Genomic DNA, 16,908 nt, shown 5'->3' with positions numbered 1-16,908 from the left:
CTCTCCAGGACAAGCACAGCGCCTCAGGGTGTGTGAGAGTCGGTGTCTTATTCTGAGAGCTGTGACGTGATTTCCCTTACACTGCTGGGTGGTTTTTAAACTCGGTGTGAAGGGGCTCAACTCTGCTCCCTTCTCTTTTAAGATCACTTTTTGTACGTTTCTTCTAAAAGTGTTATTATTCTAGTTGAATAGATGCAGGTCTGTGTTTAAAAGCTGCCTCTACAGGCAGGGGTTACAAAGGAGAGGTTGACTGCAGAGGGTAACAGTGCAGGGCGAACAGCAGCGCTGTGGGTGTTGTGTCACACCGAACACGTGTGCTGCACAGGGTTACTGAACGCACACCAGCGTTACAGAGATGGAGTCACCCAGCAGCTCCATCGCCCTTCCCCTGGAGCCCAGCAGGTGTGAGCCTGGCCAGTACCTGGAGGGGAGACTCCTGGGGGAAAAACTAAGACTGCTGCTGGGAGAGGTGTCAGTGGGGCCAGCGGGGGGCGCTCTCACCCTGCTGGTCCTGGAGGGGTCAGTGTGTGTGTGTGTGTGTCCAGTCCTGGTCCTGCAGTCCTGATCTTCTTTATGAGTCAGGGAGGAATGAGAACAGAACTTCAGTTTTGATCCCTCTCTCTCTCTCTCTCTCTCTCTCTCTCTCTCTCTCTCTCTCTGTTTCTCTCTCTCTCGCTCTGACACACAGTCACTGCCTGCCTGAAATCATACTGTAGCAGGAGTCTCGCTGCCCTGCTCTGAAAGCACACCCGGCGTGCGCGCGTGTCTATAAGCAGACGCATCCGGTGTGGTCTGGGAACGATCATTAGTGCGTCCGTGAATAGAGACTGAGGTGAGAATTCAGCGCCCAGGCACACTGATAGCCTGACCTCAGGAAGCATGTCCTGAGAACGGGCAGAGTTCTCACAGACGTTTTTAAGAGAGAGCTGCACCGGGTCTCTGATCCAGATTGGCCCTCGGTCTCAGACCACACTGAGGAGGAAGACTCACAGGAACTCAGTTCAGCACTCTGGACAGCTCCACACTCGTCGTTCCTCACCCGTCTGCAGCTCTTCTCTGGACCCTCCCCTCCGAGCTCTGTACAGTAATGGGGATCCCCTCCCCCACCCCACCAGTGTGTACCCCCACCTGCATGATGCGCCACACACAGCAGCTCTCAGAGGGATGGAGCCAGTTCAGAGAGGGGGGGTTATTAGGAGGCCATGATGGGTAAAGACCAGGGGGGGGTATTTGGCCAGGACACTGAGGTGACACCCCTACTCTTCTCGAGAGACACCCCGGGATTGTTAATGAGCACAGAGAGTCAGGACCTCGGTTTGACGTCTCATCCGAAGGACGGCGCCTGTTTACAGTCCAGTGTCCCCCGTCACTATACTGGGGCATCAGGACCCACACAGACCGCTGCAGACACACACTCCAGGACCAGGACTGGACACACTGACTGGCCCCTCCAGGACCAGGACTGGACACACTGACTGGCCCCTCCAGGACCAGGACTGGACACACTAACTGGCCCCTCCAGGACCAGGACTGGACACCCTGACTGGCCCTTCCAGGACCAGGACTGGACACACTGACTGGCCCCTCCAGGACCAGGACTGGACACACTGACTGGCCCCTCCAGGACCAGGACTGGACAGCCCTGCTTTAAAGACCCCTGGAGACTCTGCAGACACACACACACACTGACCCCTCCAGGACCAGGACTGGACAGCCCTGCTTTAAAGACCCCTGGAGACTCTGCAGACACACACACTGACCCCTCCAGGACCAGGACTGGACAGCCCTGCTTTAAAGACCCCTGGAGACTCTGCAGACACACACACACTGACCCCTCCAGGACCAGGACTGGACAGCCCTGCTTTAAAGACCCCTGGAGACTCTGCAGACACACACACTGACCCCTCCAGGACCAGGACTGGACAGCCCTGCTTTAAAGACCCCTGGAGACTCTGCAGACACACACACTGACCCCTCCAGGACCAGGACTGGACAGCCCTGCTTTAAAGACCCCTGGAGACTCTGCAGACACACACACTGACCCCTCCAGGACCAGGACTGGACAGCCCTGCTTTAAAGACCCCTGGAGACTCTGCAGACACACACACACTGACCCCTCCAGGACCAGGACTGGACACACTGTCTGACCCCTCCAGGACCAGGACTGGACAGCCCTGCTTTAAAGACCCCTGGAGACTCTGCAGACACACACACACTGACCCCTCCAGGACCGGGACTGGACACACTGTCTGGCCCCTCCACAGACAAGAGATCCAAAATCAGTCAGGACCTCGATGACGAGGCGTGCAGTTCCCCAGTGTGTCCACCAGGGGGCAGCGATAACACATGAAGTCGTTTTCTTCCTTCCTTCTTCCCTTCCTTCGTCCTCTGTCTCCCGTCTGTCCCTCTATGCTCAGGTCCGACCTCCGCCCAGCCCGGATCCCAACCCCCCCCCCCCGGGCAGTCCGTCTGTCCGCGTGTCCGTCTGTCCACCCCGCTGGGGGGCAGACGTGGACACCGGAGACAGGGGCGCCCGCGCAGGAGGGGGGGGCGGACCTCCCCTGAGTTGACTCTGGGAGCCCCCCGCGCGGACGGGCCTGTTCCCCGTGCGAGCGCCGCCTGGGGCTGGGAGGTTGCCGGTTCGAATCCCGCGGCCGGCAGAGGAATCCTACTCCGTTGGGCCCCTGAGCAAGACCCTTCACCCCCAGCTGCTCCAGGGGTGCTGTATAAATGGCCGACCCTGCGCTCTGACCCCCAGCTTCTCTCTCCCTGTCTGTGTGTCTCATGGAGAGCAGGCTGGGGTCTGGGAGAGGACACATTCCTCATGCAAGAGATTGTAAAGGGTCAATAAAGTGTTCTGATCTGATCTGACCGTGAGCTGCACTTGACTCGGCCTGCAGTGGCGCTTGTGGCCACCAGGGGGCGACATCTGAGCCGGCTGCCCGTCCTGCAGCGGTGTCGGTCGCTGTGATAGTTGTGTGGTTGTTGCTCTTGTTGACTTGTTCTTACATGCCAGGCAGAGATTCTGGAGTCAGGACTGCACAGATGGTGACGTCACAGTGATAATAGAGATCATGACATTCTCTCTTCTCGGTGTGTGTGTATGAACCCCTCTCTCTCTCTCTCAGTGCAGTGTTCATGTACTGGAGTGTCCAGTCAGTGTGTGTGTATGAACCCCTCTCTCTCTCAGTGCAGTGTTCATGTACTGGAGTCTCCAGTCAGTGTGTGTGTATGAACCCCTCTCTCTCTCAGTGCAGTGTTAATGTACTGGAGTGTCCAGTCAGTGTGTGTGTGTGAACCCCTCTCTCTCTCAGTGCAGTGTTCATGTACTGGAGTGTCCAGTCAGTGTGTCTGTATGAACCCCTCTCTCTCTCAGTGCAGTGTTCATGTACTGGAGTGTCCAGTCAGTGTGTCTGTATGAACCCCTCTCTCTCTCAGTGCAGTGTTCATGTACTGGAGTGTCCAGTCAGTGTGTCTGTATGAACCCCTCTCTCTCTCAGTGCAGTGTTCATGTACTGGAGTGTCCAGTCAGTGTGTCTGTATGAACCCCTCTCTCTCTCAGTGCAGTGTTCATGTACTGGAGTGTCCAGTCAGTGTGTCTGTTATTTATAACCAATTAAGGTGCACACTGAAATTCATTCCAACACACACACACACACACTGAGACACACAGATGATCTCAAACAGACCCATTCGAGCACGCACGCCCTGCTCGCACACTTCCTCAATCTCACTGCTCCTCGTGAGAGGATTACTTCCTCACTCACCGACAGCCATGAGCAGAGACGCACAGGGTGAGTGTGGCTCTCTAACCCTCCTCTGATCGCCCTGTCCCTGTCCCGCCTGCTGCTGCTGCTACTGCTGCTGCTCGGCGGATCTGCGTCTGTGTGTCCGTGTGTCTGGAGATCTCTGTGTCCCTGTGTCTGTATCTCTCTGTGTCTGTGTGTCTGGAGCCCTGTGTCTGTACCTCTGTATCTCTCTGTGTCTGTGTGTCTGGAGCCCTGTGTCTGTGTGTCTGGAGCCCTGTGTCTGTACCTCTGTATCTCTCTGTGTCTGTGTGTCTGGAGCCCTGTGTCTGTGTGTCTGGAGCCCTGTGTCTGTAGCTCTGTGTCTCTGTGTGTCCGTGTGTGCGTGTAGCTCTGTATCTCTCTGTGTCTGTGTGTCTGGAGCCCTGTGTCTGTAGCTCTGTGTGTCTGTGGCTCTGTGTCTCTGTGTCCGTATGTGCGTGTAGCTCTGTGTGTCTGTGTGTCTGTAGCTCTGTGTGTTTGCGTGTCTGTGTCTCTGTGTGTGTGTAGCTCAGTGTGTCTGTGTCTCTGTGTCTCTGTGTCCCAGTGTGCGTGTGTAGCTCTGTGTCTCTGTGTGTCCATGTGTGCGTGTAGCTCTGTGTGTCTGTGTGTGTGTAGCTCTGTGTCTCTGTGTCCCCGTGTGTGTGTGTAGCGCAGTGTCTCTGTGTGTCCGTGCGTGTGTAGCGCAGTGTCTCTGTGTCACCGTGTGTGTGTGTAGCGCAGTGTCTCTGTGTCCCCATGTGTGTGTGTAGCGCAGTGTCTCTGTGTGTCCGTGTGTGCGTGTAGCTCTGTGTCTCTGTGTGTGTGTAGCGCAGTGTCAGTACTGAACGCTACAGACCAGGTCAGTACTGAACACTGCAGGTCAGTACTGAATGCTGCAGGTCAGTACTGAACGCTACAGACCAGGTCAGTACTGAACACTGCAGGTCAGTACTGAATGCTGCAGGTCAGTACTGAACGCTACAGACCAGGTCAGTACTGAACACTGCAGGTCAGTACTGAATGCTGCAGGCCAGTACTGAACGCTACAGACCAGGTCAGTACTGAACGCTGCAGGCCAGTACTGAATACAGCAGGCCAGGCCAGTACTGAATGCTACAGACCAGGTCAGTACTGAACACTGCAGGTCAGTACTGAGCGCTGCAGGCCAGGTCAGTACTGAACGCTGCAGGTCAGTACTGAATACAGCAGGCCAGGTCAGTACTGAACACAGCAGGCCAGGTCAGTACTGAACGCTACAGACCAGGTCAGTACTGAACACTGCAGGTCAGTACTGAATGCTGCAGGCCAGTACTGAACGCTACAGACCAGGTCAGTACTGAACACTGCAGGTCAGTACTGAGCGCTGCAGGCCAGGTCAGTACTGAACACTGCAGGCCAGTACTGACCGCTGCAGGCCAGGTCAGTACTGAACGCTGCAGGACAGGCAGGACAGGGGCGGGGCCAGAGCCGTGTGTCTGCTCCGCGGGCGAGCGCGCGTCGTGATTACAGGAATGTGGCTGTTCCTCTTCCTCTTTCTCTTCCTCTTTGCTGTGTGGGGGTCAGCTGTGGGGAAGTTCTGCACAGCTCCCTCCTCCGCTGTGTCCAGTACTGAACACTGCAGGCCAGGCCAGTCCTGAGCACTGCAAGCTAGGACAGTCCTGACCACTGCAGGCCAGGACAGTCCTGAACACTGCAGGCTAGTACTGAGCACTGCAGGCCGGCACTGTCCACTGCAGGCCAGGACAGTCCTGAACACTGCAGGCTAGTACTGAGTACTGCAGGCCGGCACTGACCACTGCAGGCCAGGACAGTCCTGAACACTGCAGGCCAGTCCTGAGCACTGCAGGCTAGTACTGATCACTGCAGGCCGGCACTGTCCACTGCATGCCAGGACAGTCCTGAACACTGCAGGCTAGTACTGAGCACTGCAGGCCGGCACTGACCACTGCAGGCCAGGACAATCCTGAACACTGCAGGCCAGTCCTGAGCACTGCGGGCTAGTACTGATCACTGCAGGCCGGCACTGACCACTGCAGGCCAGGACAGTCCTGAACACTGCAGGCCAGTCCTGAGCACTGCAGGCTAGTACTGATCACTGCAGGCCGGGACTGACCACTGCAGGCCAGGACAGTCCTGAACACTGCAGGCCAGTACTGACCACTGCAGGCTAGTACAGGCCAGTACTGACCAATGCAGGTCAGGACAGTCCTGAACACTGCAGGCCAGTACAGGCCAGTACTGACCACTGCAGGCCAGGACAGTCCTGAACACTGCAGGGCAGTACTGAACACTGCAGGCCAGGACAGTCCAAGACTGCTCACTAAAACCAATCCAGTGTAGTACTGTCTTCTACAGACCAGTCCAGGACAGCACGATTACAATAATCCACTACCTTGTATAGATACACACCTGTACAGACTCTTACTGGACACACTGTATAGACACACACACACCTGTACAGACTCTTATTGGACACACTGTATAGACACACACACACTCCTGTACAGACTCTTACTGGACACACTGTATAGTCACACACACACACTCCTGTACAGACTCTTACTGGACACACTGTATAGACACACACACTCCTGTACAGACTCTTATTGGACACACTGTATAGACACACACACTCCTGTACAGACTCTTATTGGACACACTGTATAGACACACACACTCCTGTACAGACTCTTATTGGACACACTGTATAGACACACACACTCCTGTACAGACTCTTATTGGACACACTGTATAGACACACACACTCCTGTACAGACTCTTACTGGACACACTGTATAGACACACACACACTCCTGTACAGACTCTTACTGGACACACTGTATAGACACACACACACACCTGTACAGACTCTTATTGGACACACTGTATAGACACACACACACTCCTGTACAGACTCTTACTGGACACACTGTATAGTCACACACACACACTCCTGTACAGACTCTTACTGGACACACTGTATTGACACACACACACTCCTGTACAGACTCTTATTGGACGCACTGTATAGACACACACACACTCCTGTACAGACTCTTACTGGACACACTGTATAGACACACACACTCCTGTACAGACTCTTACTGGACACACTGTATAGACACACACACACACTCCTGTACAGACTCTTATTGGACACACTGTATAGACACACACACACTCCTGTACAGACTCTTATTGGACACACTGTAGAGACACACACACTCCTGTACAGACTCTTACTGGACACACTGTATAGACACACTCCTGTACAGACTCTTACTGGACACACTGTATAGACACACACACACTCCTGTACAGACTCTTATTGGACACACTGTAGAGACACACACACTCCTGTACAGACTCTTACTGGACACACTGTATAGACACACTCCTGTACAGACTCTTATTGGACACACTGTATAGACACACACACACTCCTGTACAGACTCTTACTGGACACACTGTATAGTCACACACACACACTCCTGTACAGACTCTTACTGGACACACTGTATAGACACACACTCCTGTACAGACTCTTATTGGACACACTGTATAGACACACACACACTCCTGTACAGACTCTTATTGGACACACTGTATAGACACACACACTCCTGTACAGACTCTTATTGGACACACTGTATAGACACACACACACTCCTGTACAGACTCTTATTGGACACACTGTATAGACACACACACACTCCTGTACAGACTCTTACTGGACACACTGTATAGTCACACACACACACTCCTGTACAGACTCTTACTGGACACACTGTATAGACACACACACACTCCTGTACAGACTCTTATTGGACACACTGTCTAGACACACACACACACTCCTGTACAGACTCTTATTGGACACACTGTATAGACACACTCCTGTACAGACTCTTACTGGACACACTGTATAGACACACACACACTCCTGTACAGACTCTTATTGGACACACTGTAGAGACACACACACTCCTGTACAGACTCTTACTGGACACACTGTATAGACACACACACACTCCTGTACAGACTCTTATTGGACACACTGTATAGACACACACACACTCCTGTACAGACTCTTATTGGACACACTGTATAGACACACACACTCCTGTACAGACTCTTACTGGACACACTGTATAGACACACACACTCCTGTACAGACTCTTATTGGACACACTGTATAGACACACACACACTCCTGTACAGACTCTTATTGGACACACTGTATAGATACACACACACACTCCTGTACAGACTCTTACTGGACACACTGTATAGACACACACACACACTCCTGTACATACTCTTATTGGACACACTGTATAGACACACACTCCTGTACAGACTCTTACTGGACACACTGTATAGACACACACACACACTCCTGTACAGACTCTTATTGGACACACTGTATAGACACACACACACTCCTGTACAGACTCTTACTGGACACACTGTATAGACACACACACACACTCCTGTACAGACTCTTACTGGACACACTGTATAGACACACACACACACTCCTGTACAGACTCTTATTGACACACTGTATAGACACACACACTCCTGTACAGACTCTTATTGGACACACTGTAGAGACACACACACACTCCTGTACAGACTCTTATTGGACACACTGTATAGACACACACACACACTCCTGTACAGACTCTTATTGGACACACTGTATAGACACACACACACACTCCTGTACAGACTCTTACTGGACACACTGTATAGACACACACACACACACCTGTACAGACTCTTACTGGACACACTGTAGAGACACACACACACTCCTGTACAGACTCTTACTGGACACACTGTATAGACACACACACACACTCCTGTACAGACTCTTATTGGACACACTGTATAGACACACACACTCCTGTACAGACTCTTATTGGACACACTGTATAGACACACAAACTCCTGTACAGACTCTTATTGGACACACTGTATAGACACACACACTCCTGTACAGACTCTTATTGGACACACTGTATAGACACACACACACTCCTGTACAGACTCTTACTGGACACACTGTATAGACACACACACACACCTGTACAGACTCTTATTGGACACACTGTATAGACACACACACTCCTGTACAGACTCTTACTGGACACACTGTATAGACACACACACACACTCCTGTACAGACTCTTATTGGACACACTGTATAGACACACACACACACTCCTGTACAGACTCTTACTGGACACACTGTATAGACACACACACACACACCTGTACAGACTCTTATTGGACACACTGTATAGACACACACACTCCTGTACAGACTCTTATTGGACACACTGTATAGACACACACACACACTCCTGTACAGACTCTTACTGGACACACTGTGTGTTTGCACGCGCTGGGGGGAGGGGTCTCTGCACAGTAGCAGTGTTGAGCGCGCTGTGAACACGAAGCCGCTGAGTCTATATAGGGACTGAGCCGCTGAGGAGCTGCACCTCACAGGAAGTCCCTGCGTGACCACTTCTGTTCATAGTGTTTCTGTATGTGTCAGGGTGCGTGTGTTTCTGTGTGTGTCAGGGGGCGTGTGTTTGACAGGGTAGTCTGGTGTGTGACAGGTAGAGACCGTGAGAGAGACTTGGCTGTCCACAGAGGCCCAGTTCGGTGACCACAGGAAGAGACCCATGCAAACACAGGGGAGAACACGCATGCAATTGCTATGAATTTTCCTGCCCCGTGCTCCTGCCCCGTGCTCCTGTCCCGTGTTCCCTGCTCCTGCTCTGTGTTCCTGCTCCATGTTCCTGCTCCATGTTCCTGCTCTGTGTTCCTGCTCTGTGTTCTGTGTTCCTGCCCTGTGTTCCTGCTCTGTGTTCCTGCTCTGTGTTCTGTGTTCCTGCTCTGTGTTCCTGCTCTGTGTTCTGTGTTCCTGCTCTGTGTTCTGTGTTCCTGCTCTGTGTTCCTGCTCTGTGTTCTGTGTTCCTGCTCTGTGTTCTGTGTTCCTGCTCTGTGTTCCTGCTCTGTGTTCTGTGTTCCTGCTCTGTGTTCTGTGTTCCTGCTCTGTGTTCCTGCTCTGTGTTCTGTGTTCCTGCTCTGTGTTCTGTGTTCCTGCTCTGTGTTCCTGCTCTGTGTTCTGTGTTCCTGCTCTGTGTTCCTGCTCTGTGTTCTGTGTTCCTGCTCTGTGTTTTGTGTTCCTGCTCTGTGTTCCTGCTCTGTGTTCTGTGTTCCTGCTCTGTGTTCTGTGTTCCTGCTCTGTGTTCCTGCTCTGTGTTCTGTGTTCCTGCTCTGTGTTCTGTGTTCCTGCTCTGTGTTCCTGCTCTGTGTTCTGTGTTCCTGCTCTGTGTTCTGTGTTCCTGCTCTGTGTTCCTGCTCTGTGTTCTGTGTTCCTGCTCTGTGTTCTGTGTTCCTGCTCCTGCTCTGTGTTCCTGCTCTGTGTTCCTGCTCTGTGTTCTGTGTTCCTGCCCCATGTTCCTGCTCTGTGTTCCTGCTCTGTGTTCTGTGTTCCTGCTCTGTGTTCCTGCTCCTGCTCTGTGTTCCTGCTCTGTGTTCTGTGTTCCTGCTCTGTGTTCCTGCTCTGTGTTCTGTGTTCCTGCTCTGTGTTCTGTGTTCCTGCCCCATGTTCCTGCTCTGTGTTCCTGCTCTGTGTTCTGTGTTCCTGCTCTGTGTTCTGTGTTCCTGCTCTGTGTTCCTGCTCTGTGTTCTGTGTTCCTGCCCCGTGTTCCTGCTCTGTGTTCCCTGCTCCTGCTCTGTGTTCTGTGTTCCTGCTCTGTGTTCCTGCTCTGTGTTCTGTGTTCCTGCTCTGTGTTCTGTGTTCCTGCCCCGTGTTCCTGCTCTGTGTTCCCTGCTCCTGCTCTGTGTTCTGTGTTCCTGCTCTGTGTTCCTGCTCTGTGTTCCCTGCTCCTGCTCTGTGTTCTGTGTTCCTGCTCTGTGTTCCTGCTCTGTGTTTTGTGTTCCTGCCCTGTGTTCCTGCTCTGTGTTCTGTGTTCCTGCTCTGTGTTCCTGTTCCTGCTCTGTGTTCCTGCTCTGTGTTCTGTGTTCCTGCTCTGTGTTCCTGCTCTGTGTTCTGTGTTCCTGCTCTGTGTTCCTGCTCCTGCTCTGTGTTCCTGCTCTATGTTCTGTGTTCCTGCTCTGTGTTCCCTGCTCCTGCTCTGTGTTCTGTGTTCCTGCAGCTCAGTAGCTCCTCGCTCTGGCCAGTAAAGATGCTTGAAGCAGAGCCCGGGACACGAGAGACTTTCTCTGGGACCCGTGTCCTGAAGTCGGCGCCGAGACTCCTCCTGGGACACAGCTGTCCTGCCAGGAGCTGTGTTTTTACCAGACTGGGATTGTCTCTCCTCCAGGTGGGAAAGCCTTCGGGATCCTGAAATCCCAGCAGGAGGAGAAGCTGGAGGCCATCAACAAGGTCTGTGTGTGTGTGTGTGTGTGTGTGTGTGTGTGAGACAGGAGTGTCTTTCTCTGTCTGTGTGTGTGTGTGACAGTGGTGTCTGTCTCTGTGTCTCTGTGACTCTGTGTCTCTTGGTCTCAGTGTTTCAGCTGTGACAGTGGTGTCTGTCTCTGTGTCTCTGTGACTCTGTGTCTCTCGGTCTCAGTGTCTCAGCTGTGACAGTGGCGTCTGTCTCTGTGTCTCTGTGACTCTGTGTCTCTCGGTCTCAGTGTCTCAGCTGTGACAGTGGCGTCTGTCTCTGTGTCTCTGTGACTCTGTGTCTCTCGGTCTCAGTGTCTCAGCTGTGACAGTGGCGTCTGTCTCTGTGTCTCTGTGACTCTGTGTCTCTCGGTCTCAGTGTCTCAGCTGTGACAGTGGTGTCTGTCTCTGTGTCTCTGTGACTCTGTGTCTCTCGGTCTCAGTGTCTCAGCTGTGACAGTGGCGTCTGTCTCTTGTTCTAAAGGAATTTTTCGACAGTCCTAAATATGCTGACGAAGAGGACCTTGAAGACAAGCTGGAGACCTTCAAGCGTGAGTAGTGGTGCGATTCAGCGGGTCAGTCAGTGTGTCAGAGCGTCAGTGTGTCAGAGTGTCAGAGTGTCAGAGCGTCAGTGTGTCAGAGCGTCAGAGTGTCAGTGTGACAGTCAGGCAGTGTGTCAGAGTGTCAGAGCGTCAGTGTGTCAGTGTGTCAGAGTGTCAGAGCGTCAGTGTGTCAGAGCGTCAGTGTCTCAGAGTGTCAGAGCGTCAGTGTGTCAGAGCGTCAGAGCGTCAGTGTGTCAGAGTGTCATTTGCACCCCCACCCTGCTCTCACCAGACCCTGTGTGTTTTGTCTTACAGAGAAATACATGGAGTTCGACCTCAATGACCAGGGAGAAATCGGTAACTGAGCCCCCTCATCCAGCCCCTGACCCTGTCACCCCCTGCAGCCTTCTCCTGCACCAATCCACTAACACACACATCAGAAACGAGAAAGACTGCAAACGTGTCCAAATTCTGCTGCGCGTTTCAACCGCAAACGCAAAGAGAGAGAGAGAGAGAGAGAGAGAGTCCCCTATGTCAATATTTTATAATATGTCTTTGTTGTAAATGTCTGTAACATGTCTGTAGGTTTTATTTTACTTCTATTTTTTGTTTTGTTCCATGTTCATTTTATTATTTTTATGTGCTTTGGCAACACTGATTGTACCCATCGGTCATGCTAATAAAGCCCCTTGAATTGAAATTGAATTGGATTGAGAGAGACTCTGCTGCCGCCTGCTGTTCCAGTCCCGCTACTGCAGGACGTTTTTTTTTGCTGTGGTCGTGCTGCCCTCTGGCGGACAAAGTGCGGAACAGCGGCCCCGTCAGACTGCGGGCGAGAACAGGGGCAACTGAGACTCCACGTTTCCCCGCCTTTTTCTAAAACGAACTCTTTTTAAAATATTTAAAATACTCCTCTTGCGGATGCCTCGGTTCCTCCGGGATTTATTTCGCAGGAAACCCCGTTAATAGTTACCAGAGATGTTACTGACAGAGTGGCTTTCCTGCCAAGACCGAAGTCACAGAAAAATAAAAGCCCATTAAAATATAGGCAAGATTGATAAAAAGCATTGTAAAATAGGAAACCAGAATAAAAACAATAGGTTTTTTTTTGTAAAAAAGAAAACTAATTCTTGAGAGAAAGTTCATTAAGCTCGAGTAAGGTTAAAGTGTTCTGTATCATCTTATTATTATTATCTGAGTGTCTGTATGAACCCCTCTCTCTCTCAGTGCAGTGTTCATGTACTGGAGTGTCCAGTCAGTGTGTGTGTATGAACCCCTCTCTCTCTCTCAGTGCAGTGTTCATGTACTGGAGTGTCCAGTCAGTGTGTGTGTATGAACCCCTCTCTCTCTCAGTGCAGTGTTCATGTACTGGAGTGTCCAGTCAGTGTGTGTGTATGAACCCCTCTCTCTCTCAGTGCAGTGTTCATGTACTGGAGTGTCCAGTCAGTGTGTGTGTATGAACCCCTCTCTCTCTCAGTGCAGTGTTCATGTACTGGAGTGTCCAGTCAGTGTGTGTGTATGAACCCCTCTCTCTCTCAGTGCAGTGTTCATGTACTGGAGTGTCCAGTCAGTGTGTGTGTATGAACCCCTCTCTCTCTCTCAGTGCAGTGTTCATGTACTGGAGTGTCCAGTCAGTGTGTGTGTATGAACCCCTCTCTCTCTCAGTGCAGTGTTCATGTACTGGAGTGTCCAGTCAGTGTGTGTGTATGAACCCCTCTCTCTCTCAGTGCAGTGTTCATGTACTGGAGTGTCCAGTCAGTGTGTGTGTATGAACCCCTCTCTCTCTCAGTGCAGTGTTCATGTACTGGAGTGTCCAGTCAGTGTGTCAGTGTGAACCCCTCTCTCTCTCAGTGCAGTGTTCATGTACTGGAGTGTCCAGTCAGGGTGTCTGGATTAACCCCTCTCTCTCTCAGATCTGATGGGTCTCAAGAGGATGCTGGAGAAGCTGGGTGTGGCCAAGACTCACCTGGAGCTGAAGAAGATTTTGACAGAGGTGACAGGAGGGGTCAGTGAGACCATCGACTACAAGGACTTCCTGGTGATGATGCTGGGCAAGAAATCGGCTATCCTGAGACTGTGAGTGCAGTGTGTCTGTCAGTGTGCCTGTCTGTGTGTCAGTGTGTCTGTCTGTGTGTCTATCTGTGTGTCAGCCAGTGTGTCAGTGTGTCTGTCTGACACACAGACAGACACATCGACACAGAGTGTGTCAGAGAGTCAGTGTGTCAGTCAGTGTGTCAGAGAGTCAGTGTGTCAGTCAGTGTGTCAGAGAGTCAGTGAGAGTGTCAGTGTCAGAGTGTCAGAGTGTCAGAGAGTCAGTGAGAGTGTCAGAGTGTCAGAGAGTCAGTCAGTGTGTCAGAGAGTCAGTGAGAGTCTCAGAGTGTCAGAGTGTCAGAAAGTCAGAGTGTCAGAGTGTCAGAGTGTCATTCAGTCAGAGTGTCAGAGTGTCAGAGTGTCATTCAGTCAGAGTGTCAGAGAGTCAGAGTGTCATTCAGAGTGTCAGAGAGTCAGAGTGTCATTCAGTCAGAGTGTCAGAGTGTCAGAGTGTCATTCAGTCAGAGTGTCAGAGAGTCAGTGAGAGTGTCAGAGTGTCAGAGAGAGTCTCAGAGTGTCAGAGTGTCAGAGTGTCAGAGAGAGTGTCATTCAGTGAGAGTGTCAGAGAGTCAGAGTGTCAGAGTGTCATTCAGAGTGTCATTCAGTCAGAGTGTCAGAGTCAGAGAGTCAGAGTGTCATTCAGTCAGAGTGTCAGAGTGTCAGAGTGTCATTCAGTCAGAGTGTCAGAGTGTCATTCAGTCAGAGTGTCAGAGTGTCAGAGTGTCAGAGACAGTGTCAGAGTGTCAGAGTGTCAGAGAGTCAGTCAGAGTGTCAGAGTGTCAGAGAGTCAGAGAGAGTGTCAGAGTGTCAGAGTGTCAGCGTGTCAGAGTGTCAGAGAGTCAGTCAGAGTGTCAGAGTGTCAGAGTGTCAGTGAGAGTGTCAGAGTGTCAGAGTGTCAGAGTGTCATTCAGTCAGAGTGTCAGAGTGTCAGAGTGTCAGAGAGAGTGTCAGAGTGTCAGAGTGTCAGCGTGTCAGAGTGTCAGAGAGTCAGTCAGAGTGTCAGAGTGTCAGAGTGTCAGAGTGTCAGTGAGAGTGTCAGAGTGTCAGAGAGAGTGTCAGAGAGTCAGAGTGTCAGAGTGTCAGAGTGTCAGAGAGCGTGACGCCTGTGTCTCGCTCTGCAGGATCCTGATGTTTGAGGACAAGTCCAAAGAACAGGAAGTGAAGCCCAGCGGGCCCCCACCCCGGAAGACCTTCTCTGACCTCCCCTGACCCCCGACCCCTGACCCCAACCCGGCACCCTCCAGCCATCCCCACCACAACCCCCCCCCCCCCCCCTTCCAGATAACCCGCGCACCCCCAGACTCGGACCCGCGCTCGCCTGGACGCCAGCTCCCAATCGCCGCTGAGCCCCCTCCTGCTTCCCGACCAGTGGGGGGCGCTGCTGGCCCCCCCGACCCGCCAGGGCGCCCCGCCGGAGATCCTGGGGGAAGAGGCAGACCCCCCCCCCCCAGCACCGCGGCGATCCTGCCGAACTGAGAGGCCTGTGCTGCAGCGCAGAGGTTCTGTGGAGAATAAAGACGGTTTGGCTGAACGAGGCTCCTGTCCCTGACTCCCAGCAGGCTCTGCTCGACGCGCGGCGGCTCACACTGACACACTCACAGGCACCGGCGCCGCCCGGGGGAGATCGGAAACGGCACGGACAGGGGGGGGGCCCCTTACTGCCTCTGTAGCTCACTAGCTGATTAATCGACCATGCAGGACAGAGCTCGTTCCCCACCCCCGCCCCCCTCTGTGTACAGAAGAGCCTCCTGTCCTGACTGGAGGAGCTCATCCAGCTGTGTCTGGAGAGAAGCCAGGGTATCGGCTTCAACCACAGGGCTGAGCAGCCTGTTCCCCACCCCCACCCCCCTCTGTGTACAGTAAAGCCTCCTGTCCTGACTGGAGGAGCTCACCCAGCTGTGTCTGGAGAGAAGGCAGGGTATCGGCTTCAACCACAGGGCTGGGCAGCCTGTTCCCCACCCCTGCCCCCCTCTGTGTACAGAAGAGCCTCCTGTCCTGACTGGAGGAGCTCATCCAGCTGTGTCTGGAGAGAAGCCAGGGTATCGGCTTCAACCACAGGGCTGGGCAGCTTGTTCCCCACCCCCGCCCCCCTCTGTGTACAGAAGAGCCTCCTGTCCTGACTGGAGGAGCTCACCCAGCTGTGTCTGGAGAGAAGCCGGGGTATCTGCTTCAACTGCAGGGCTGGGCAGCTTGTTCCCCACCCCCGCCCCCCTCTGTGTACAGAAGAGCCTCCTGTCCTGACTGGAGGAGCTCACCCAGCTGTGTCTGGAGAGAAGCCAGGGTATCGGCTTCAACCACAGGGCTGGGCAGCCTGTTCCCCACCCCTGCCCCCCTCTGTGTACAGAAGAGCCTCCTGTCCTGACTGGAGGAGCTCATCCAGCTGTGTCTGGAGAGAAGCCAGGGTATCGGCTTCAACCACAGGGCTGGGCAGCTTGTTCCCCACCCCCGCCCCCCTCTGTGTACAGAAGAGCCTCCTGTCCTGACTGGAGGAGCTCACCCAGCTGTGTCTGGAGAGAAGCCGGGGTATCTGCTTCAACTGCAGGGCTGGGCAGCTTGTTCCCCACCCCCGCCCCCCTCTGTGTACAGAAGAGCCTCCTGTCCTGACTGGAGGAGCTCACCCAGCTGTGTCTGGAGAGAAGCCAGGGTATCGGCTTCAACCACAGGGCTGGGCAGCCTGTTCCCCACCCCCGCCCCCCTCTGTGTACAGCAGAGCCACCTCTTCCCCCTGCCTTTTGTCAAACGCACTCCCCCCCTCCTCCCCCCCCGTGGAGGGCTGAACTTAATTAATCGCATTTATTTTCCTCTCACACACGGAAGACCACCCACTCCGACGACTCCTCCCCTCGCCTCAAATGAGAACGCAGGAGCGGGAGGGAGGCGTCATTTTGGACGCAGCGCAAGGCCCCGCCCCCTTCGCCGCCCCGACGTGCCCCCCGATTGGCTGGCGGCCTGGCGGCCTGGCGACGGCGTCCCCGACGCCCCCGGCGACGCGCCTGCCCGCCCGCCCGCCCCCCCCCTCCCCCCGGCCCCTCTGATTGGCCCGCGCCGCGGCGGCGCCCCGCCTCTTCCGGCGCCCCCCGCGCGGCGCCGTCTCCCAGTA

At 53.5% G+C, this 16,908-nt stretch overlaps 1 protein-coding gene across 1 annotated transcript; it reads left to right on the top strand.

Moving 5' to 3' along the window:
• Window positions 1-3,665: 3,665 nt before the first annotated feature.
• Window positions 3,666-15,339, top strand: LOC148662415 (allograft inflammatory factor 1-like). Its single transcript, XM_088631140.1, has 6 exons — window positions 3,666-3,794; window positions 11,114-11,175; window positions 11,660-11,726; window positions 12,033-12,074; window positions 13,631-13,793; window positions 14,930-15,339. The coding sequence occupies exons 1-6, from the start codon at window positions 3,674-3,676 to the stop codon at window positions 15,015-15,017; spliced, it is 543 nt and encodes a 180-aa protein (XP_088487266.1). The 5' UTR covers window positions 3,666-3,673; the 3' UTR covers window positions 15,018-15,339.
• Window positions 15,340-16,908: the final 1,569 nt, after the last annotated feature.

This window comes from Lepisosteus platostomus, chromosome 5, assembly GCF_059453375.1.
Source record: "Lepisosteus platostomus isolate fLepPlt1 chromosome 5, fLepPlt1.hap1, whole genome shotgun sequence".
NCBI lineage: Eukaryota > Metazoa > Chordata > Actinopteri > Semionotiformes > Lepisosteidae > Lepisosteus > Lepisosteus platostomus.
The sequence above is the reverse complement of the archived record's forward strand: the minus strand, read 5'-3'. Positions and strand labels throughout refer to the sequence as shown.